The 24,148-nt window shown below is 44.0% G+C and overlaps 5 protein-coding genes across 5 annotated transcripts in view; 2 read left to right on the top strand and 3 right to left on the bottom strand.

Annotated features, from left to right (window-relative positions):
* mex3c (mex-3 RNA binding family member C) lies at nt 1-4,922 on the top strand. The gene is made up of 2 exons (XM_014172496.3): nt 1-733; nt 1,943-4,922. Exons 1-2 carry the CDS (start codon nt 196-198, stop codon nt 3,205-3,207), a joined length of 1,803 nt encoding a protein of 600 aa, XP_014027971.2. The 5' UTR covers nt 1-195; the 3' UTR covers nt 3,208-4,922.
* A 1,505-nt stretch (nt 4,923-6,427) lies between these two features.
* smad4b (SMAD family member 4b) lies at nt 6,428-14,631 on the bottom strand. Its single transcript, XM_014172497.3, has 11 exons — nt 13,966-14,631; nt 12,852-13,282; nt 12,353-12,527; nt 12,230-12,259; nt 10,749-10,970; nt 9,802-9,909; nt 9,621-9,671; nt 9,342-9,525; nt 9,055-9,223; nt 8,786-8,924; nt 6,428-8,341 (listed from the first exon to the last, which is right to left on the bottom strand). The coding sequence occupies exons 2-11, from the start codon at nt 13,089-13,091 to the stop codon at nt 8,130-8,132; spliced, it is 1,530 nt and encodes a 509-aa protein (XP_014027972.1). The 5' UTR covers nt 13,092-13,282; nt 13,966-14,631; the 3' UTR covers nt 6,428-8,129.
* Nucleotides 14,632-15,134: 503 nt separating this feature from the next.
* On the bottom strand, nt 15,135-17,764 carry elac1 (elaC ribonuclease Z 1). Its single transcript, XM_014172499.3, has 4 exons — nt 17,675-17,764; nt 16,970-17,139; nt 16,134-16,610; nt 15,135-15,752 (listed from the first exon to the last, which is right to left on the bottom strand). The coding sequence occupies exons 2-4, from the start codon at nt 17,124-17,126 to the stop codon at nt 15,274-15,276; spliced, it is 1,113 nt and encodes a 370-aa protein (XP_014027974.1). The 5' UTR covers nt 17,127-17,139; nt 17,675-17,764; the 3' UTR covers nt 15,135-15,273.
* A 69-nt stretch (nt 17,765-17,833) lies between these two features.
* Nucleotides 17,834-19,264, top strand: aptx (aprataxin). Its single transcript, NM_001139653.1, has one exon. The coding sequence runs from the start codon at nt 17,890-17,892 to the stop codon at nt 18,934-18,936; it is 1,047 nt and encodes a 348-aa protein (NP_001133125.1). The 5' UTR covers nt 17,834-17,889; the 3' UTR covers nt 18,937-19,264.
* Nucleotides 19,265-19,477: 213 nt separating this feature from the next.
* The window catches only part of me2 (malic enzyme 2, NAD(+)-dependent, mitochondrial), a 30,006-nt gene continuing 25,335 nt past the window's right edge, over nt 19,478-24,148 (bottom strand). The window contains exons 9-15 of the mRNA XM_014172498.3: nt 23,990-24,103; nt 23,687-23,798; nt 23,416-23,558; nt 23,115-23,217; nt 22,860-22,930; nt 22,563-22,661; nt 19,478-21,953 (exon numbers count right to left, since the gene is read on the bottom strand). Coding sequence (XP_014027973.1) covers nt 21,795-21,953; nt 22,563-22,661; nt 22,860-22,930; nt 23,115-23,217; nt 23,416-23,558; nt 23,687-23,798; nt 23,990-24,103 — 801 coding nt within the window. The 3' untranslated portion in view covers nt 19,478-21,794. The remainder of the gene's footprint in view (nt 21,954-22,562; nt 22,662-22,859; nt 22,931-23,114; nt 23,218-23,415; nt 23,559-23,686; nt 23,799-23,989; nt 24,104-24,148) is intronic.

Here is a 24,148-nt window from a genome sequence, read left to right as displayed (position 1 = left end):
CGAGAATTCCCGGAAGCGTTTCTGCTGGTGAGAGAGGTGTCTGAAGAAAAGACGAAACACAACAAAGTAAAACTGGCGCGGGCGCTACTTTTAATAATAACTTTTTCATAAATTCATAGTTACAGACGACAGTAACTAACTATTTAAACGTGTGGTATTAATTTAGTTAAATAACGTCGTTGGTAGAATTTCATAATGCCAAGTAGCACATCTTTGTTGGAGACCGAGGAAACTGAGCCGGAGATCCCGCCACTAGTTGTGCATGCATTCGCCGACATAGGCCTGGAAGCCCACTACAGACAGACGGAACAACCCGAGAGGCTCTTGCATTCACGCCCGGTCTCTCATTTCAATGTGCTTGGTGCTGTGCTGGACCTGCAGCCTATACAGCACCACCATCCGACACCGACGGAAGAGGACGAAGAAAGAGCTAACGAAGACGTGTTGGGAGAGGATGAGTTCAACAAGACGCTGCTTGTGCAGGCCCAAGTCTCGGGACTAGGCTCTGTTATGCTACCTGGAATGGATACGCCCGAGACACTCTTGCTGTACAATGAGTTTGACCACGGCACACTACAACAGGCCCAGGGAATGATGGTTCTACCACCTGTGTATGGAGAGCCTGGCTATGAAGTTGAGACATCGCTGCTCATGCGGAGGAAGAGTGTGAACACAACCGAGTGTGTGTCGGTGCCCAGCTCAGAACATGTTGCCGAGATTGTCGGTAGACAAGGTGAGTATGCTAGTTATTATTATTATTTTTTAATTAGTCAGACGTGTATGTTGGATGCTAGCTTGATTCGGTTAGAGTTAAATTGTATGTAAGCTGCCAATTTGGTAATTGACATTGTAAAATGTAATTTGGAAACAAACAGCTGACTAACTGATGTAGTTAGCATCCGCAAGCCGTAACTAGTTAACGTTACTATAAACTAGGTCACCCTTCAAATCCACATTTCAAAGTTGGGTAACTGGCAATGCAAATATCGTTATGTTGATTCTAGCTATCTTTCTCTAGCCATGTGATTGATGCACTTTTGGATTGCAAGTTAGCTAGTTACTAGTAGTTAGCTACCTAGCTAGTTACGTTTAGCTTGTTTCATGGTGTGATAATTATCGACCTTAGGTAGCTAGCTTTGCTTTGTCCAGTTAGCACCCGAAAGGATAACTTTGCCTTTGTTGATTACCATGCCACATCAGCTAGCAAGCTATCGCTAGCAAATCGGTGTAATGTACCGCGATTTTAGTTTGCTACCAATCTATCAAATTGTCTTTTCATAGATGGGGTACATTTTTGATCCTCTTAACTTTTTGTATCGACTGGACTGCCATAAAACATGTTTGGCAAATAGTTTGTCTGGATCTGTTATAGACCTCGCCATCTTGTAGTCCTAAAACCCGGAAATAAGTTAGCTATCCCTATGGGAAAATACATGGGTGTTTTGGAATAAACGCCGAAAATAAAGTCTGAGGTTAACACCGGTTTAGGAAATCTTATACGTTTTGATCTGAGCTAATAGCAGTCAGGTAACAATACCTTTATGAATTATGAAGTCTTTGATATGTTTTTTTTATACATTAATTCTTAGTGACTTTAGCTGATGATCTCAGAACAAAACGTATAAGATCTCCTAAGCCTGTTTACAACAGACCTTAGTTTCAGCGTTTATCGAAAAACGCCATTCGTTTTCCTCATAGGCCTACAAAAAGACGCCATTACTATCTCTCTCTGTGGGGAATGGTAGACTGTTGTTAAAACCGGAAATGACAAGATAGTGTTAAGTTCAACTTCTACCATCTACAGCGAGACATCTAGCTATGAATTGTTAGTGTAATCTCAGATTTCACAATAGTAAGAAATCGAGATTGGAACAAATTATAAGGATAGAGATTAATGTCAGATTCTCCCTTCCAAACGTTTATTCTTTTTTTTCTTTCTTAGGTTGCAAGATCAAGGCATTGCGAGCAAAGACCAACACTTACATCAAGACCCCAGTGCGAGGGGAGCAGCCGGTGTTCGTGGTGACAGGGCGGAAGGAGGATGTGGTCATGGCCAAGAGGGAGATCCTCTCGGCAGCTGAGCACTTCTCCCTCATCCGAGCCTCCCGGAACAAGGCAGGTCCGATGGCTGCAGCAGGGCCAGGGCTACCTGCTGCACCTTCCCTACCTGGTCAAACCACCATCCAGGTGCGTGTTCCCTACCGCGTGGTGGGACTGGTGGTTGGGCCCAAGGGAGCGACCATCAAGCGCATCCAACAGCAGACACACACTTACATTGTCACTCCAAGCCGAGACAAAGAGCCAGTGTTTGAGGTGACGGGCATGCCTGAGAATGTGGACCGAGCGCGAGAGGAGATCGAGGCCCACATTGCCATACGCACAGGCAACTGTGTGGAGATTCCAGGAGACGAGAACGACTTCCACTACAACGGCACTGACGTCAGCTTCGAGGCGGGAAGCTGTGGGGTGTGGCTGCAGTCAAACGCAGCCACACCTGCTGGTGCCCAGCGCACCGGCAACCGCAGTGTGCGCATGACCGCCAACTACCGCAACGACAGCTCCAGCTCCCTGGGCAGTGGCTCCACTGACTCCTACTATGGCGGAGGGGGGAACCGCATGGCCGACTTCAGCCCCACCAGCCCCTTTGTCAACAGTAACAACAATGTTGGGGCCAGCTTCTGGTTTGAGGAGACTCTGCTCCCCTTGGCGTCTGAGGAGCTGGCAGCACTGGGATCTCCTGGGTTTGACCCTCTGGCCATCACTACAGCTGCTCCGGCACCGCAGCCACAGGTGGTGTGGAGCCACTTGGAACAAGGTGTCCAGCTGTTGGGTGGCCGCCAGGCCCCTGTCCGAGACAGCCAGTCCGGCACACCTCACCTCTCCCCTGCCTTCCAAGAGGCCTTGGAACACCCCATGGCCCAGCGGGTTCAAAGGGTCTCCCTCAGTGTCTCAGAGTCTCAAAAGTTCCCAGTCTACGGCCCCACCTTCTCGTCCTCCAGTGACAGCTCCAGCTCTCCCCCAGACTCATGCAGAGGAGGCCAGGAATGCATCCGTTGCCTGGAGAGTGAGATCATCGCAGCCCTGGTGCCCTGCGGACACAACCTCTTCTGCATAGAATGCGCCAACCGCATCTGCCAGAGCCCCGAGGCCATCTGCCCAGTGTGTCAGGCACCAGTCACCCAGGCCATACGGCTGAGCCTGCCCTGAGCCCTGACAGGGTTGGTTGGGGGGGGGGGGGCAGAGTGGGTGGGGTGCGGGCCCACGCACGTGCCTAGTATTGTCCTCCTGGTCAGGGAACCGATGGGGTCAGACCCGCTAAGTAGCAATGGGATTCCCTAAAATCCATTTTATTTTGACATGTTAATACTCTTCCTACCTTTTTTGTGTTTTTATTTTAAATGTAATGTATCACATTTTTGGGGATCACTTAACTTATCCTAGGTGTTCAACTCTTTGAATCAAGGTTTAAGTTGGTTGTAACATTTTATTTCTCTCCTGGCTTTTAGCCTTTTTTATTTTTCTGTTAGTGTTTTTATATGATAAAATACTTCTCCCTGTCTGTTATTAGCTGTGCTTACAGACAGGAAGTACCAGGATGTGCTACTTCAGTACTGCCATGCTTTCCATTGCAACTTGAAAACATTATCTGTTTACAGTAACTCGTGCCTAATTCCACTTAAGTAATCGAAACGTACAACCGGTTTTGTGGGCACACAGTGTTACCATAGAACTCTATAGAAAAAGCCTGTGGCCTTTTTAGAAAGCATGTATGTTATTGAACACTATTACTCAACCCATACCTTCTGCTTCAGGAGGTCAGACTGACGATGCATTTGGGTAGTGACCTGGTCTTCCGTTGTGGTCAACTCATGATCCTATGTAGGTGGTTGTGTTCCTGACATTCCAGCCATATTATCCAGTATTTTTTTTACCCACATTGAACTTAACTAGCCTACACCTACCCTAGTGCGTTAAATTGGACTAACGGCCTCCTGACTCTGGTACCACTTCATATGATCTGCCTTCTCACGTTTTGAGTTTTATCATGTGCCCAAGCACTGACCCCATCTCTTCTCTGCTGACAGATGATACCTAGTATTCCCCCGCTGTCATCCTCTCATCCCTTTTCCCGTCCGCTGTAGGCTGCATTACACTGTCAGCCTAATTCTGATATTTTGCCCAATTATTGGCAAAGCTCTGATCTGATTGGTCTACAGACTAATAATTGGGCTGACTGTAAATGCAGCCATAGAGGTATGCAGCTCAAATGTGTTATTCTAACTTCTGGGGAATACATTGGTCCTAAACCTCTCAACCCCAATCTTTACTTTTTGTGTATGGAATATTGTTAATGACATAAATATAGACATTTATTTTTATTTCACTTGAAGTTACATTATATACTGTATATAAATATATTAAAATGTTTACAAATAATTATTTTTCCTCTGTGCAGAACTGGGAGGGTGAGTTGCGGTGTACTGCAGATTGTCAGTGATATTTGCTTGTAGTATATTTCACCAGTATTGAAAAACGATTAGCTGCCGTCTTGTAGTTGAGGGAAAGTGCACATACGCATGTTTTCATAATGTACCGCATTGTACACTGCAACTGTAAAGGCCAAGGATCAAACATGAGCTGCATCTGTACGCCACCAAATTAATGGAATACATGCTTCTTAAATATCTATGCTGTACCAACAGTTAAAGAATTTGCTAATTTTACTACACTTCTGTTATGTATATGTAGGGAAGACTAATTGCATATAAATTTAACAAATTGAGTAAAGTTTAAAGCAAACTATATTTTATGATAAATGGCCTTCTAAGTTGTGGCCAAAGCACTGATTTATATATTTGCTGTAAAGAGAATTAAGAGTTTTATTTTTCTGATATTACTTAATAAAGACGGTTTCATTTAAAGCCCTGTGTCTCGTTTTGACTTAAAAAAAATTTGACCGGCTGCTGAATGTTCATTTATTTTCTAGAGATCTGTATAGGCTGGGGTTGTTTCTGAAGTTCCACGAAATGTGGTTTTCTACCTCACTGTTAGTGGGGCATGAGTCTAGACCAGGGGCCCCCTCCCCCGGTTACACATTTTGGTTTTTGCCCTAGCGCTACACAGCTGACTTATTGATTATTTGAATCAGCTGTGTAGTACTAGGGCAAAAACACCTCTGGTCTAGATTTAGACAAGGAGCTAGGCAACAGGCACCGGGTGTGTTGTACTGCACAGAGGCATGTACTTCCTTAGCACAGCGTCCGCCAGGCCCTGGAGTTGATCTGCCTGCCGCAGTCTCTGGAGGTCTGTCTGACCTTGCCTGCCGGGAAATAGGTCAGACATGTGGCAGCTACTGGCCTGGTACGACAGCTCCCTGTTCTTTCTACATCTTTGGGGGGGCATTTACACAACTACACACAGTCTAGAACTAGAAAATGTGGCGCCATTGATCGATCTGCTGTGAGGAATAAACCCCAATAACAAGTATTTATAAAGTGCGAGTGGATGGGACACCACCGTTGCTGTGTTTTTAGATGCACAAAAGCCTGTGTGCCAACTGACAAGGTGCTTACTTCAGGGTTCCCCAAACTCGATCCTGAGCCCCCCCCCCCCCCCCCGGGTGCAAGTTTTGGTTTTCACTATACAGTTGATTATTTGAAAACTAAACATGCACCCAGACCGAGTTTGGGAAACACTGGAATAGGCCATCGACAACTCTCCATCTCACTGTTTTGGGCCGTCTTCTCATTCTACCCCATGCAGGATCTGTTGGGCCGTCTTCTCATTCTACCCCATGCAGGATCTGTTGGGCCGTCTTCTCATTCTACCCCATGCAGGATCTGTTGGGCCGTCTTCTCATTCTACCCCATGCAGGATCTGTTGGGCCGTCTTCTCATTCTACCCCATGCAGGATCTGTTGGTGTTTTGGGCCGTCTTCTCATTCTACCCCATGCAGGATCTGTTGGGCCGTCTTCTCATTCTACCCCATGCAGGATCTGTTGGGCCGTCTTCTCATTCTACCCCATGCAGGATCTGTTGGGCCGTCTTCTCATTCTACCCCATGCAGGATCTGTTGGGCCGTCTTCTCATTCTACCCCCTGCAGGATCTGTTGGTGTTTTGGGCCGTCTTCTCATTCTACCCCATGCAGGATCTGTTGCTGTTTTGGACCGTCTTCTCATTCTACCCCCTGCAGGATCTGTTGGTGTTTTGGGCCGTCTTCTCATTCTACCCCCTGCAGGATCTGTTGGTGTTTTGGGCCGTCTTCTCATTCTACCCCATGCAGTATCTGTTGGTGTTTTATAGGCACCCTTTCTTGTTTCAGGTTCTAGGAAAATAGCTTGTCTGGTGATGTTACAGGGGGGCTTCTCAGAGCGTGTACTTACTAAATGTATATTATTCAATGGGTCATAATCAGACAGATCCAAATAGAGTATCAGGCCATTTTTAATAGGTTCACAATTTTTTTTTAACTACTATTTGTCCAATTACCAGCAACTCATTTAGCTTGTTTCTCCAGGATCCTATGGTAAAATTGCAATTTATACAAAAAAAAATTGTATTGACCTAAGAATGCAACGTAAGATATCGGGCATCGTCAAAACTATTCAACAACTATCACTGTTCATAAACCAATTAAGGTTGTTTATAGCCAAGCAGTTGGATACATCTAAAGTACGTGTCCAAAATGAATTCCTTAAAAATGTGATGCCCACAGTTTGAGCACACTTCCATCCCAAAAGCAAAGTGAAACATTTAGGGAGGGAAAAGCAACAAGACAATGTATCACAACAAAACATCCAAGACAGTAACCCATAAATCTCTGAAATGGATACTTGAACATTTGAGAATGCAGATTTAGAAGGTTTCCTTAATAATGATCTATTAATTATTCTCATGAATAACTTCTTAAAACAGCAAAGCTGAGAAACATCAGTAAAAGTGTATCCTAATTCACTTTCATCTCTAGGGATACCGCAAGCTACATTTCAGCAGCATCTGATTTTAACTAAATCAATAGCTAACGTATTACATGTTATTAGGAGATGCAACTAGATATGAAATAAAAATGGCAGTTCTGTATCATAGATATAACAAATTGCATCAAGGGGATTGTGTGTGTGCAGCAATATAAAATACTCAACAGGCAAAACAAGAAATGGTAGGAAAGTGACATGCAGTGAGGGATCATGGGAGGTGAAACAAGATGAGGGGGTTTTGTTCACAGCACACGAACACCATGAACCCAGTTAGTGCAGAACCACAACAGAAAAGAGCCTCCAACATTGTGGCAGAGGGAAGCCTCACCATGATGATCTTAAATCGAAGCCAAACGCTGTGATGGGGTCTATGGCATACTTGATTCCTCCTTATCGAGGCTGTCCTGAGATCAAGACATCACAAAAACCTGTGGCTTTGTGGCCATCACTTCTCACCATTCATGCAAACATTCACATGCATTTAAAAACAAAAGAACTACAGTTAAATGTATGTACATGAGATAAGGGAGAAATTCATTCAAGAGAAATAAGATTCCCTTACATAGTGAATGTAATTGAAGGGGTCTTAGTGACCTGCCATCTGGTCTGAAATATAGTCACTATATCCACTCATCTCCCATAGTACAGGACAATACAATAGCCAAGGGGATAAGGAAGAAAAACAAAAATGGGACAAAATAATTCCTTTCATAAAATACACAAAGAACCCCCCCAAAAAATGTATTATGGTATTGCTGGAAATTGCCTTAAAATGTTTGTTTCTGTCTGTAAACGACATGGCAGAGACCATTACCTGCTCTTCTCACGTAGAGCAAGAAACCGAGTATAGTTTACCATAGTAGTACTCTGCTCTGGATAACCATACAAGGTTAACCAGATGGAATCACTGGTAAAAGTGACCAATCTGAGGTCACCAGGGCGATTGAAGAGATTGGCCCGTTCCGTCATCAGAGCCACTATGTCCTGATCTGGACACAATGAAGGCAAAGAGAAAGAGGAACGACTCATAGAGAGAAACAAGTCTTTGCTTCCTTGAAGCGGTAAACCGGGGTGTCTTTCCTGTTCTACCTACCACCTCATTCCAAGGTCTGTCTACTGAAGTGTCACAGTGGAGGGGTCAGGCTGGTGGTTCAGTCCAAGGGCTGGGGGTCACCGATTGGCATGGTGTGCAGCACCTCGTCCAGTAGCTGGAGGGCCCGGTGTAGGTGGATCTCGATCCAGCAGGGGGTCTCCTTGATGCTCGTCCGGGGGTAGTCGGGACCCCAGCCCTTGACGAAGCTCATGCGCAGGATGCACAGTCTCCTCAGGTCGTCCACTCCGATGCCGGCAGCAGCTGAAAGGCCTGGGTGGGAGGTAGGAGTTCAGGTATCAATGTAATGGAACCCAACTCAGGCTCAACGACATCACACATCCACACTGATAAAGAGTTCCAGAACAAGTGCAGATTCCTATGCATCGTCAATGACTGACCGACGCTACAATTGGCTGAGACGATTAGCAAATTACTTTGGAACGGGCTATTAGAAAAGCGTGTGAGTGGTGTTACAAGTAATGTGTTGTTCTGAGGGTTACCGCTCTGAGGGTTACCGCTCTGAGGGTTACCGCTCTGAGGGTTACCGCTCTGAGGGTTACCGCTCTGAGGGTTACAGCTCTGAGGGTTACAGCTCTGAGGGTTACAGCTCTGAGGGTTACAGCTCTGAGGGTTACAGCTCTGGTGTGAAGTTGTGCCAGTCAACAGGAGCAGAGTATGGTGTCTGTGGGAGTATGTTAGTGTTGTGCTGCTTACTGATGGCGGGAGCGATGCCTCCCACAGAGCCCGGCCCAGGGATATTCCCGGCCACGGCGGCTGCCTGAGCCGCGGCTGCCGCCTGGGCCGTCGCTGCCTGCTGCTGCATCTGCCTGTGGCACTGACGCAGGTCAAACACCTGGGAGGGAGGGGAACAAAACCAATATATTTACTACCCGCTACATGCAGTTCACAGCTTGCACACCAGGGGGCGGATAATAAAAAAAACACATTGGTAATGCTGAGCAGAAGGAGGCGCTGGGACCTGCCTTGATGTAGGCGCTGGGGTAGATCTTGTGCACGGCGTCGCCAGGGGCGCGGCCGGCTTCCCGGTCCAGGTAGTAGCTCTGCACGAACACGGCGTGGTCACTGAGGCAACGAACCCACACGTCCCCTTCACCTTTACCCTCCAGCTGGATCCCCTTACCGATGTGGAGCCTTGGGAAGTGAGAAGAGCTGTTATCAGTGGGGTGACCAAATACTCTGCCAATGGCATCAATTCACCTCCATTCAGAGCCAGAAGCACAACACAGTTGTGGTTAGGAGGCTGGCGTACCTGGCTCTTTCGATGGCCTCGGTCCGGTGCACGTTGCTCAGCTGGCCTAGGCAGAAGCGGTCTCCGCCAGACGGGTCCACATAGCCATCCACCGTCACGACGGGGCCAGTGGAGGGCACCTTGAAGGTCTCACCCACCTGCACGTCCATCTCAAAGTAGGCGATGGAACACCAGTAGTCAGGCGCTGCAACAGACCAAACTCAGTCCCCTCTCCTCTCCAGACCAACACAGCCCTCTGAACACCTTGTCAGGTAAAAACAGGAGTCACGCTTCACTTACCTGGATGGTTGGATATGGGTGGCTGGAAGCCAAGCTCGTTGTGTACGGGCCCTGGGAGGGTAACATAAATGCATCAATGATCAATCCCTTCAACCCTGGCCCACATCAGTAAGTTGCGGGCATTATGTGTACTAACAATGAAATGCATGTTCTACTTATCCTGATAGTGGCATGGACTCACAGTAATGTCCTGGAGGAGGCATGGGTGGGTGGTGTTGCAGGTGCCCATTCTGATGGTGAGGCATGTTGGGCGTGAAGCTGCTATTTCTAGTCCAGGTGGAGGTGGCATCTGTAAGGGCACAGGTAGATTCCTACAGATCAGAATTGTAGGGAGAACCCCACACTTGGACTGTTCAAACACACAGTAAATGAGCAGTGACTCCTGAACATCTAATCAAATGGCTACCCAGACTATTTACATTGCCCCCCCCCCTCTACTCTGTTATTATCTATGCATAGTCACTTTAATAACATGTACGTATTACCTCAATACCGGTGCCCCCGCACATCGACTCTGTACCCCCTGTATATAGCCTCGCTATTGATATTTACCGCTGCTCTTTAACTATTTGTTATTCATATCTATAACTTTTCTTTTAGGTATTTTCTAAAAACTGCATTGTTGGTTAAGGGCTTGTAAGTAGCATTTCACTGTAAGGTCTACACCTGTTGTATTCAGCATTTCACTGTAAGGTGAACTGTTGTATTCGGCGCATGTGACAAATAACATTTGATTTGATGCATTTCAGAGAGTGTGGGGGAAGTGGGGCTGTTAATAATAACCAATGAGAGGAAGATGAACAGGTGACCACCAGTTGTCAACAAAATAGGTTCCATTTCCTAAGCCATTACATACCAAGATGAGTTTGATATTACTGTGATGTGATTCTCACATGAAACAAGTTCTGTCAGTCAGCCACAACCATAACTGTGTAGACAGGCTGTAGCTAAACAAACACAAACCTAGACTATGATCAAGACCTTTCCAGGATTATTACTGGTACGAATAACTCAAGACCTCTAATGATTTGGGTGAGGAGGATACCAAGAGCCATAATCTTGGGAAGGTGGAGTAGATAGTAGAAGCGGGAGTGGATAGGGTGGAAGGGGGAGGGGATAGGCCCTCACTTCCTGATCCGACAGAGATGCTGGGGAAGGCGGAGGTGGAGGCGGTGCTGGCATCAGAGGGGGACAGCAGGCCAGGGGTGCCGAAGGGCTCCGAGGGGGGCCCACCTCGGCTAGAGGGAGGGTGCTGAATGGTCTGGAGGGAGTGACCCCCTTCCATGGTGGGCAGTGGGGCCTGGCCATCAAAGTCGTACTCATCTTTAACCATCAGTCCCAGGCTTGGACCTGAGAGCAGCACAGAGACAAGATACAGGTCAACAAGAAACAAAACAGACAACCAGGTTTACATCCCATCTTTTTATGCGAGTGCATGTTGGATTAAAAAAAAAAACATGTCATGAGAGGCCTGATGGAAAGAGAACATTTTTTGGTAAACTTTTCAAATGTTGACAAAACACACTAGACAAGGTGGTATATTTATGTCAGTAAAATGAAGTGTGTGTGAAATATCGGTGGAAACATTTGTATGCGCAAATATTGATATAATAACCATCATATCGAAGTAAACAGGCGATGACATGTGTGGTCCTCACAGTACGACTGGTCGGGAATGCATGCCGTTTATTAGAGCCCATCCAACTACCTCATCCCCATACTGTATTTATTTATTTAGCTCCTTTGCACCCCAGTATCTCTACTTGCACATCTATCACTCCAGTGTTTAATTGGTATATTGTAATTACTTTGCCACCATGGCCTATTTATTGCCTTACCTCCCTTATCTTACCTCATTTGCACACACTGTATATAGTATTTTTCTACTGTATGTTTGTTTACTCCATGTGTAACTCTGTGTTGTTGTTTGTGTCGCACTGCTTTGCTTTATCTTGGCCAGGTCGCAGTTGTAAATGTGAACTTGTTCTCAACTAACCTACCTGGTTAAATAAATAAAGGCAAAATTTTAAAAAATGAGGCTACAGATGAAATAAAGTTATGATGAACTTCACAGGGTGGTGAAAGTGCAAGGTGATTAACTTGATGCTCCCTTCAATAAATATCGAGGGTCATATTCTGGTGACATGATCGATGCTTGGCTGCCGTTTGACAAAAAAAATGATCTTGCTTTCTTGTCCATTATAATTTCATCATGTAGGCTATATGTGTGCTCTAGCCAACCGCGTGCAGATATCTGGCTAGAGCGCACGTGCCAATACCAGAGTGAGCACACTCACTATAAAAAATGCAACATTTGTGAGAACCATCAGTAGAGTTGAAAATGAGATGAAAACCCATTTAACTTGTATTTTCTAGTCGGTACATGGGAATATAACCACAAAAGGTGTTACCCACATCATCACGCTCAGTCTTTTATCTGAGACAAGTCAATTTGCTGGAAACATCTCTGGTGGGAAAATGCACAATGTTTTTATGCAGATTTTAGAATGTTTGATTTAAAATCTGTAGCCAATTGGATGGAAACCTAGCTATTGACAAAAAAGAAAGCCGTCATAAGGTACATAACCATCAAAATGGAGGTCACTTACCTGAGCTGGTAAGTTGCAAACTTGATAGATCTGTGAAATAAAACAACAACGATGATAAGAGGCTTAAACTGTCACTCACAGGAGGTCAACACAAACAAACGGCAGGGACATCAGTACACTCACCAATGCCTGGAGACACCACCCGGTCGTAGTGGTATGGGTTCACGCAAACGCTGTCACACTTCAGGTCAAACGCAAACTGGCAATATTTCACATGCTTCAGTTCATTTTTATGCAGATCAGGCCATCTCCACAACCGAGTGTAGATCACGTGGGGAAACCCTTTCCGACCTGCCACCTGGGATGAAAAATATTACAGGATTAAACTCAATGAAAATGTTCTTCACCCAGACGTGCTAATAGGTCTCATGCCCTTATACTCATCTTTGCATGATCCTCACTCATAATGCTATCTCACCTTTTTTATATATATTTTTACATCTTGCTACATATAGCAGATCCCTAGACAGTGGTGTATGATGAAGTTGCCCCTAGACGCTGATCTTAGGTCAGTTTTGTATTTTTCCCCACTAATGATTAAGGTTATAATTGGGGGAGGGGAATCTGATCCAAGATATGTACCTAGGGAAAACTTCACCCCAGACATTGGTGTAGTCCCTACCTGCAGACGGCCATCCAGAGTCCGCCCAATGGTGACACACTTGCTGGGATGAGCTCCATTGGTGGTGATGGCTGTGATTAGGGAGTCCAGTTCATCCTTCTTCTCCTTCAGCTTTTTCACCAGACTTTCTATTGCCCGCTTGGCAAAGGTCTCGCTCTCTCCCCCTTGCCTATGACACATCAAGCTGTGTACAATGCTCAGGCAAGCATCATTACTCGAAGGCGTGTTGGTGATAGACATCCTGAGAACCACTAGTGTATCGTTCTATTAGGGAATAAATACTTTGTCCCAACTATAAAATGTTGTTGTTTCTTACTGTATGGAGCAACACATCAAAAAGATGAAGCTATGAGAGGGTGTCCCCTCCAGTCCACCAAGGCATCCCAATACAAAATTAAATGATTGTCACACTGCTTCGAGGATTAAGGGTTCTGAAAGAGAGGACAGAAGGGAATAGTGGTTATTATGGTACTTTACCAATATCTTACATAAGTAAGATGTTTATTAGCTAGCTACATCCCATCGTGCCATGATAAGTACAGTATGTTATTATGATGTTCATCCTAAACATCATGCACGAAATTGACATAACAAGGTGCTACAGGACAGCATGTGCAACGAAGTTACACAACTAGCATTATCCCATCGGGCAATAAACATTTTAGCTAACTACGTTGCACAACAGTGACCTGAGTAATAACAAAATAGCTAGCTACCGTTCGTTAGCTAGCTAAATATTTAAGCGAACTGTAGCTAGCTAAAATAACCCAATGCACAATAATAAAGCGCACTGTTTTCGACAAAAAACAAATGTATATAGTGGTCGGGAACTGCGGCTACCGCTAGCCAGCTGCATAGCAGGACAACGTGCTAACTAGCTTCTCAAAACGAAGAAACATGTCAACAACATATAAATAAACAGCCATTCTCAGTCCGAGTGCTTTAAATATGGTCTTGATAACACTATCTAGCTAACTAGCCACTGTAATTTCGTCTGATATTAATCAAAAACAAGTCGACGCCACAGATTAGGTAGGCTATTTCGCTGGCTTACTCGCGAGTTTCACTGCTAAACGAAGTAACATTAGCCACCCGTCCCCATCCACAAACATACCCTGCATACGCGGCCGGGATATTCCGTTCTTGCATTTGCGCTGGATCAACCGTACTTCTTCGTTTATCCTAAATGTTTACTTGATCATTTAAAATAACATATGGAAATCATTTCAATATCAAAATAAACGTTGGATAACAAATCACGGCTTTGTATCAGCTATTCCAAAGATTATGGATATTCTGACAAGATACACGTCTCTCCGCCCTAACAATGGAAATCGTTGTCCACAAAACAGTACCGCGGGATGTGAATCCTTTCTTTGGATTGGTGGATTATCTCATTATTGTAATCTTCTTTTAAATATTCGATGAGGGTTGCTGACGTCAATCGCCTCTATTCAATAGAGAACGCTACAAGCATCATTTCATAAATATGCATAATAGACAACTCCGAATATAGTGGGGTTTTTTCTCAAATTGCCGGAATGTCACGTGTCCTACTTATATCAGTATACTCGTAACAACTTAAAAGCATTACAAAACTTATATTCGATCAAATAAACCTCACGAGGCAAATAACCATTCATGTTTTTGTTGACCAAATTCGACTCTTATCGACCTACATACAAAAACGCCTTGCTTTGTGGGTGAAAAAAATGAAGGAAAAAAACGGAGGGAGGAAAACAGTCTTTCCGCCGAGTTGGCCCTCTCTTCCTCTCTGACGATTTTCAGTTCAATTTCTTCCAACATGGCGTTTTGCGCATGGGCAACAGCGGGTAGTAGCAGAGATCCAAACCCACCAAGAGAAAACTAGCCCGGTTTAAAACTAGTAAAGCAGTTCGTTTCTGAATATTTTGAAGACTCAAATTAAATGAATTTAATTTATAATTTTCATTGTGCAGGTACTATTCTAGCTAGGTTGATTTCAATAATCTGGTCAAATTGAATACGTGCAATTCTGTTGTGTGAACCATAGAGAATGATAGAGGCCTCTAAACGGCCTAAATACTGTTTCAGCATGGTCTGCGCCATTGAGAGCTTCCACCGTTTTAATGTAGTGAACTGGGTGGGACTTCCAAATTTATTGGCTGAGCCCTCCAGATGACCATGTTGGATTCATGTCCAACCTGGTCATCAGGAGGTATCTGCCAATTGTGAAAGAAGAAAATTGACAACTTCAAAATGGAGATTGATTTGAACCCTATCACTGAGGAAAATAAGGAGAAAGAGAGTCAATACATTTTTTTATTCAGACAAGTTACTAAATATTTCCCAGACACCAAGTAATTCATTCGATGCTTAATTCACAACCTGCTCACTCTGGCTTTTGTTTACAGTATTTATCATAACTACCAAGTGTAAGGCCTCAGTGAAGCCTTATGAGGGGTATGGGTATCGTGAGAAAGTCCTCTGCCAGGGACACCTCTATGCCTGTGCCCTGCAAAGCCTCCTCAGCTTGTCTCCTGAGTTCCAAGACATCATCCTCATCACCCTCTTTGTGTTGGCCGGCCGGCTTATACCTCTGACTGAAATGGTAGAGCACCAGCATGCGTGCACAACAGGCCTGTGCCACTGCAGCTGCCATACTAGGTGTGCTGTGCCCATGGTCCACTGCCTTCTCCCGATGCTCATCTGAGAGGGTGGCCTCATGCACCAGGATGTCAGCTCTGTGACAGGCCCTCAGGGGTCCCTCCCCCAATAACGAGCTGCAATCCCCTAAAACACAAACTTTTCTCCCCGGAATGGCTTCCTCCAGCACCTCACTGGGCTTCACCACTTGTCCATTTTCCAATGTCACCGACTCGCCAGCTTTCAGTCGCCCATAGAGTGGTCCAGGCTTCAAACCTGTGAGATAGACAAAAGGTTTTTCATTTATTTCAAAATTGAATGACCTTAAAATAGAAACTTGCACACTGCTATTGCCAATATCACTTCATTAAGCTTACATGTTTTATCTGCCTCTCAGCCTTCACACACTGGCAAGAGCAGTGTGCAAGTTTTTCCATTTTCTTTTTAGATGGCATCGAATTATTCTCACGCACCTGCAACAACCAAAGTTAGATATGTAAGTTATTTTAAAATTGAGTACTCTCAATTCAGTATGTCAAAAGATAGCTTTTGTTGATGACATAACAATGGCTTGCCTATTTAAAACAAATGGAATAATCAAGACAAATCCCAGAGATAAACATATAGATTATTATGCCAGGTATATATTGTGATTACCAAGATCCTTCAGTAGTTCTGTGTTCAAACGCCCTGGCCAATCATGTTCTTGAACAGAGAACCCGAAGGAGGGTACCCGATGGAACAAACGGAACGCCTTCACAACAAAACGCTTCTCCTCCAGTATAACATAGCAGTCACTGTTGACATCCAGGGGGATTGTTCGGCCGGCGCGTTCTTGGGGATGGAGACGCCCAGAATCTGCTGTGACGTCAGGGCTTAGCTGACCCTCTGTGGGACACTGGTCAGTGGTGGGCTCTAGCTCATGTACTGAATAGGGGAAGAGAAGCTGGGAGCTGGTAAGCTCTAATGCCACCCTCAGGAACTGCCTGAGACCCTGGGGACCATAGATATCCACACATGTTGGAGGCTGGGTGGGACAGGGGTTGAGGTTTAGGCTCACAGTGCACAGTAGCCCTGGTAGACCAAAGAGGTGATCACCGTGGAGGTGAGAGATAAACACTTTGGTGATTCGGCCTGTAAGAAAAACATAAATAAATATGAGTTGATCAACCTGATCACATCCTCATTTCAGGCTGTGTTGTTATTGAGACCACTGTCAAAACATGCATGCATTTCTAACCCCGTCATCGTCAAAGGTTACAGGCTGTAAAGTTTGTAACCTTTCATCAATGCCGTGATAGCAAAGAGGGTGGGAAAGTAGCAAATAATGTTTTTGTTGATAGTGAAAATAAGTTGGCGATCTAGTGTTTATTTAAATAATTCTGTAAACAGTTAAACATAGAATAAACCATTCATTATATCGCCAGAACAACACGTTTGACATTGCTAATGCTAACTAGCTAGCAACGATTAAAGAAAAGTGAACAACTCACTAGCCTTCAATTGACTCTTCATCAGTTGAGTTTGCGTCCCTTCTCCGCAGTCAAACAGCCAGCACTCCCCTTCTGTTCTGAGTACGAGGGCAGAAGCGCCACGATGGGGGGAAGGGTATGCCGACCCTGTCCCCAGAAAAGTTAGGTCCATGGTCATGTTGAGAAACAAACTATTTAAATGTCATTAAACGAACATTAAAACCAGCAGTAACATCACCACATAGTATCCATTATATTGTCCAGATATGGTACAATGAAAATAAATGTCTTAAAAAATGGAAGGCAGTCGGGAGGAGGCAAGATCAGGTGGGACCACTGTAGCCAATGAGAGAGCAGATACACGTGTGACCAACAGACACACCGGTTCCCACAGCGAAAGTCTAAATGGCATTTTATATATAAAACATTGACGAAAACTAAAAATGTACTCGTTGGGTTGGTTAAGTTTAAAAATCACATTTTAAGAAGATACACTGTAGAAATAGGCGGGGGGGGGGGTTATGACTTTGTGGCTGTGGTAACTAGTAACGACCAGGCTCCGACATTAAATGCTTTTTTTCCCAGTTGCCGGGATGTCACGTGTCCTACTTATTTCAGAACAGCCGTAACAACCTAATCATTACGACACTTCTATTCGATCAACTAAGCCACATGTAGTAAATAAGCCATTCCATGTTTTGTTAACCAAATTCGACACACCGCTACCAGTTGGAAAATACAGATTTTGGGTCGTTATCCCTCTCGCTTCGTCTCTTCCTCTCCGCTTGTGCGTGTCAGAGAGGAAGTCGTCATCTTTGTGCGTGCTGGAAACAAAACCAGGCGCAAAATACTAGCGACGCTGACGCACCTCGCATAGGGTGAAGAGAGGAAAGCAGTTGTTGTCGTACTAAAGAAACTCGTAATTCTTTAGGAAGAGGATCATGTCTATCTGTTTGCTGATCAGCAAAAATGGAAGGCATAAACCGATTCATTTACCTCACCTACAGACAGTTATCTTGGGTCGAGGTCCAGAAACAACGATAAAAGACCAAAAATGTTCCAGGGAGCAGGTTGAGCTCAAGGCAGACTGCAACAAAGGGTATATCAGTGTAAAACAACTGGGTGTCAACCCCACTAGTGTGGACTCTGAGGTGGTGGGTAAAGGCAACCAAGTGGGGATGAGATCTGGCCAGCAGCTGCACATGGTCAATGAGCTGTACCCATATACTGTGTGCTTCAAAGAGGATCCATCCAACTCTCAGTCCAGTGTGGGCACCAAGAGGCCCTGTGGGCCTGCCTCAGAGGAGCGGGAGCTTCACAGAGAGCCCCCTGGGCATAAAGTACCAAGGAAAACAGAGGACTCCACTCAGTGCAAGCATGGAGGGTCCACCTCCACTAACACACAGCCTGAACCTCAAACAACAGAGAAAACGGAAACTTTAGGATATTGGAGCCAAGGATTGAAAGCCTCAATGCAAGACCCCAAAATGCAGGTCTACAAGGATGACAGAGTAGTTGTTATCATGGACAAGTACCCCAAGGCTCACTACCACTGGCTGGTCCTGCCCTGGGAGTCCATCCCCAGTCTGAAGACACTGCGCAGGGAGCACTGTGATCTGTTGAGGCACATGAACCAGGTAGCAGACAGGATTGTACAACAGCAGTGTCCCGATGCCGGCCTGCTACACTTCCGCCAGGGCTACCACGCCATCCCCAGTATGAGCCATGTCCATCTACACGTGATCAGCCAGGACTTTGACTCCCCTTGTTTAAAGAACAAGAAACACTGGAATTCATTCACAACCGACTATTTCATAGAATCTCAAGAAGTCATTCAGATGCTGGAAAAGGATGGGAAGGTCACGGTAAAAGAAGGGACAAATGAGTTGTTGAAACTACCTCTCTGCTGTCACGTGTGTGGCATGGCGCTGTCCACCATACCACAACTTAAGGAGCACCTGAAATCTCACCCCTATGGTAGATTGTGAAACGTATACAGAAGAAAAATGCAAAAAATATAAGTCTGGGGATATGATGCTCGTGAGGCAATTGTAGAAAGAAACTTGACTATGGAACCACATTGTCCATTTTATTGCTGCAGATGCTCATAATATACATAAGTCTGTTCACAACCAATTGTCATTTACTTTAATACATCTCAAAAACCTGTTTATATAGTGTGCAGCAAGTATGTTTTTTGTACAAATAAGTCTCGAGTGCATGTCTGAATATAAAGCTTGGGGGAACATTTGTTTATAGTTTTGTTATAGTTGCAAAAGTTTGTGACAAAAAATAAAATTTAACTTTGGTCTCAAAGTGGCACAGAAAATGGAAAATGTGTTATTTCTATACTGTCTTTAATAATATGTGAAAATCCCATTAGAAAAACAATCAACTCATGATTCTATTTGGGATCCAATATTGGTGTTGATGATCAGAGGGTCATAATGTAGACCAGCTTGGAATTAAATCCATTTGGAGATGTTGTTCAATAGATACACAGAATAAATCATTAAAAGGACAAAGGGGGAGGGTGCAACAGCAAGTGTAAAACTAATTTTAATTCTGCACATGTAACAGCACACAGGGGTCTCGAGGAGCGCTTTTGCCGCTTTGTGCGTTCATTCGCTAAGGCAATACTGCGTAACAAAAATAAACTCCAGAAACACATACATGTATGCACACATCAAAGACATTGGAAGAGGAAGGACCATACACTTTTACCAGGGCACTTAAAGTAAATGAATGAAAAGCAAACAAGACAAGAATACAGCACAGCAATTCTCTGAATGGGAGACCAACGTTACAGGCTTGGACAGGCTTATGGGCCAACATAATCATTGAATGAGACCGACTGTCATTTAATGGTCCAATCTAAATTCAAGGGTCGAACATAGTACATTTGTGAATGACATCTCATCAAACTAGTTTGATCAACTACAACAAGAGGACTGTACAACAGTACAAGAGATATAATTAGCCTGTGGGATATGCAGAAAAATAAGCCAATTTGAATATATTTTTTCTTCAACTATTGTGTTCCTATACAATTCATTGTTCTTTGGCTACGTCTGCGGTGAGAGGTGAGGTGTGTATAAAATGGGAGTCACGTCGCTCGCCTATGCAGATGGATAAAAAAGCCAGTCTACCATCCTTAGCTAAACGGTCTCACAAATCTAGGACCTGTGGCTCTTAACTTCAGCTGCCTTATGCTGGTTTTCTATCCAGCTTATCTTTTTACTTATTTCCATTTACTCAAAAAGTGATTGAACAGTTCTGTATATAAAATGTGACTAAAACATAAAAAAAACGGTAAAAAAAAAAGTATGCTTGTAAACCATATGCTGCCTATACAAAACTGACTGTGAAGAGCATTATAGTTCATGTAATGTATTTATGTTTTCTGACAATGGAGCTTATCCTAACATTGGTAATGTCTATTTGGATATGGTGTTTATTACAGCATTCTTCTCTCTATACTGAAAATTAGCCCCATCCCCTGATATGTGTATGGCCATGGAATATGGCTGGTTCCCTATGCCTAGTCTTTAGTCTGGGAGAAACTCATGGTGATATGATCTGGGGTATATTCATTGGTCTTTTGCTAAATGTTTTGCAATGGAGACAGTTTACTCTAGGAACCAAACAGAAGTAAACCAAGCAAACTGAAAATTTGTTCAATAGAAACACATTTTCGTTGCAAAATGTTTTCAGTTTGGACTGAACCTTTTCCATTGCAAAACATTTTGCAATAGACAAAACTTTTTACAAAGGAATCCGACTAATGAATACACCCCAGGATTCATGACACAAACATGTTGATCTAGTTAACAACTGTCACCGTCCATCTTTAAGTTAAATATCAGAGCTAGGAGACATTTCACACCCACATTAGAACATACTCTCTACAAAACATCCAGGCTCTGTCAACTGTCTAACAAGTGCATAATTACAGTCTAAGTCACTCTGGATAAGAGCGTTTACTTTCTGAATTGACCACAAACCTGAATTTAGCAGAACAAATTCCAATTCCAAATGTTCCTCATTGAAAAGCATTCAAGAGAATTGGAATTTCAGTGCACTTCCTGAATTGTCTGGAATTAAAATAGAATTGAACTCAACCCTGGCTAAATGACTAGAATGTCAATAACACAATATACATACACTGTATATTATTTCATATGGGGATATGGACAAAAAAAAATGTAAACAGCAAAAGCCTTTAAACTATTACTGAGTTCTACTATTTTACTTATATTTTTGCATAACTGTTTCATGAACTAATTCAAGCAAGGTCTCCAGAGCTTGGAGTGATATTATATGTTGGAATCCTTCCGTTTAGCTAGCAGCATGTTGACTAACAATAACCCCACTTCTGGAGGGTTTTCATGTGGAAACTGATCAAGAAAAATCAGGGCCCGTCTTAAACACAACGGTCCGAAATAAAAACATGCCAAATGAAGAGTAGGTCAAATCAGATAAATAAATATGTGTACAAGCCTGGAGACAGAGTGGATTCTGGTTACTCTAATGCAGGGGTGGGCAAACTACGGGTTTGAGTAAAGAAAATGTTATTTTTTGGGGGGGGGGGGGGGAATTTTGGTAAAAAAACTAAAAAAACTCAAGGCCACTCATGAACGACAAAAACTAAATATAAATTTTTCTGGCCTGCCAATTGATTTTGAAAAAAATAATAATAAAAGAATCGGTCAAATATCTGCCCTATGATTAAACAACTAACCTCATTTCATTGTCCTCCCCATCTCCCAGTTTTACCATTCCCTCTTTAACGCCCGCCCACCTTCCCTACCATGATTTGTTGCCCCCTTTCCACACCCAAAACTCTCTAATGATCAGGTGCTGGGTTCATCCCTTTCCACTCATAGATGTCAGGGAGAAATGAGTCGTAACTGATGTCCCATACAGTTGACCTGACAAAGGTGTCCTTGTCCTTGGGCTCTGGGTACCGGAAGGCCATGTTGTTGGCGTACACAAACCGGACCACCTGCAGGGGGAGACAGTGAGACGCAGAGTACATTTACAGGCACATCTTTGGCACAGATAGAACAATGACACAGACATTTCACTGGACGTATAAATGTGAAGCATCCGCTTGGTGTTACCACTCACTACCAAATATGGTGGTGAGAGGAAGCCCAGTGGTCGGCAGTGGGAGAAAGATTGAATGAGATATATTTTGGCCGACATTATGCACATATTCTCATTAATAAAAATATCTGATCTCAGTACAATTTTCTGTTACCAAAACTAGAATTTGTTTTAAACAGAGTGGACAAAGTTTTGTAGACTTCACCCTTTGCCGAAATGTAAAAAAAAAAAGTGTTGTTTAAAAGGAGTGCAAAGGCGGATTGAGTTATTGAGCAGATTATGAAGGCACATCTTTGCCTTCATTATCTTCTCAAAGGTTCCCTCTGACACTATCACACCAAAGGCAGGGCGGTACTCTTTACATCATCCTCAGTATATTTTGTGTATGACGAAGCCACCGATTTCAACATAATCAAAGGACCTTGCTCATTTTGTAGAATGCTTTTATCTCCCTCAAAATGTATTTGACAGACAAGAAGCGAGATGTAGAGTGTCTGATCCTGACCTTGACTGCCATCTGGATAGAGACCTCTCGGATGTTGGACAGTGGCGGGTACAGCCTCCCCTCCGCCAGCTCCTCATCAGTCAACTGGTCTGCCAGGGTCTGACGGAATGACAAAAAACACTCAGCATTTGCATATAATTTGCATAACAATTTGCTCTGTAAACAAAATACAAAAATTAGTAAAATATGTCTTTAAGGGCCTGTCTTTTTGTCAAATAGTGTGTAAACGTAGGGGAGCTGAACGGAGAGAGACAGGTCGAGAGCTCTGAATGACTGAAATGCAGCTTTATTTCTGACCTTGGCAGCCTCCAGGAAGACCGTGTCACTGATGTGTCTCACGCCACTGAGGATCACAGCCAGGGCTACACCTGCAGCCAGACAAAGCAGACACACTGCACTTTACCCCTTTCAACAGTCGACACAAATCTCACAATACACTTATGTGGCGCATCTATGCGTATCCACTTTCCCATGGCTGTTGACGAGAGAAGGCTCACTGAGATTTTCTCTATAAATACAGATGAGAAAACATGATAATCTAATGATTCTAACCTGGGAATATGTAAGCATTGTTGCCTTGTCCAGGTGTGAAAACACGTCCATCAGCCAGAGTCACCGTGTCAAACGGACTTCCACTGGCAAACAGGCATCGGCCCTGAATATCAAACAACATACAGAGAGAAGCCATGGTGACTGTGGGTCTGGGCCTACACACTAACAAAACATGAGGAGGAGGGCTGCATTCCAAATGATGCTTGATTCCTTACATAGTGCAGTACGTCTGTAGTGCATTATGTAGGGAATAGGGAGTCATTTAGGACGCAGCTGACGACATGGGTGAATCGATACGTACATCTGTGAGGGTATAGGCATCTTCAGCAGTGCACTCTGCCTTGGTGGTGGGGTTGCTCAAAGCGAAAATAATTGGTTGTTTATTTAGGGTGCCCATCTTTTTGAGGACGTCGTGGGTAAAGAGGCGTCCAGCCCCGGACACACCTGTGAACAGGCAACAAGTTAGGGTTACCAGGGTTTCATAAAGCACGGACAACAAGAGTTACACTGATTTTAATTATACAATGTATTATTACTATTATAAAGACGAGAATGGAGAATATGGATCCTACCGATAATGGCTGTTGGTTGGATGACGTTGACTGCATCTAAGAAGCTCTGCACATCTCCGGGGCTTTCATGCACAAAAGCCTCCTGGTTGCTATCCGTCTCCTGCGCTCGGCCCTACAGCAAGTCACAGGAAAAAACACTGAATTTAAATTACATTTCTTGATACAAATTCAAAATGACTGAATTCAGATTCCATTTCTGTTGACTCTAATGTCACTCCATACACAGTGTTTCAGTTCCGCCACACAGACAGTTACAAAGGAGAAGTGAAAGACAACGTGTCTGTGTTTGGACTGGACCACAACCTTGACCAGTAGGCCGTCCTTGTCAAACATCCAGATCTTTTTCCTGGCTTCGTCCTGGGTTAAACCCTTCTCCACCATCGACATGGTAATCAGGTTGGCGATACCCAGAGCAGCCTGAAGAAAAAACACAATTATTTATTATTCAGCTGACAAAAATAT

The sequence above is a fragment of the Salmo salar genome, chromosome 24, assembly GCF_965601325.2.
Source record: "Salmo salar chromosome 24, fSalSal1, whole genome shotgun sequence".
NCBI lineage: Eukaryota > Metazoa > Chordata > Actinopteri > Salmoniformes > Salmonidae > Salmo > Salmo salar.
The sequence above is the reverse complement of the archived record's forward strand: the minus strand, read 5'-3'. Positions and strand labels throughout refer to the sequence as shown.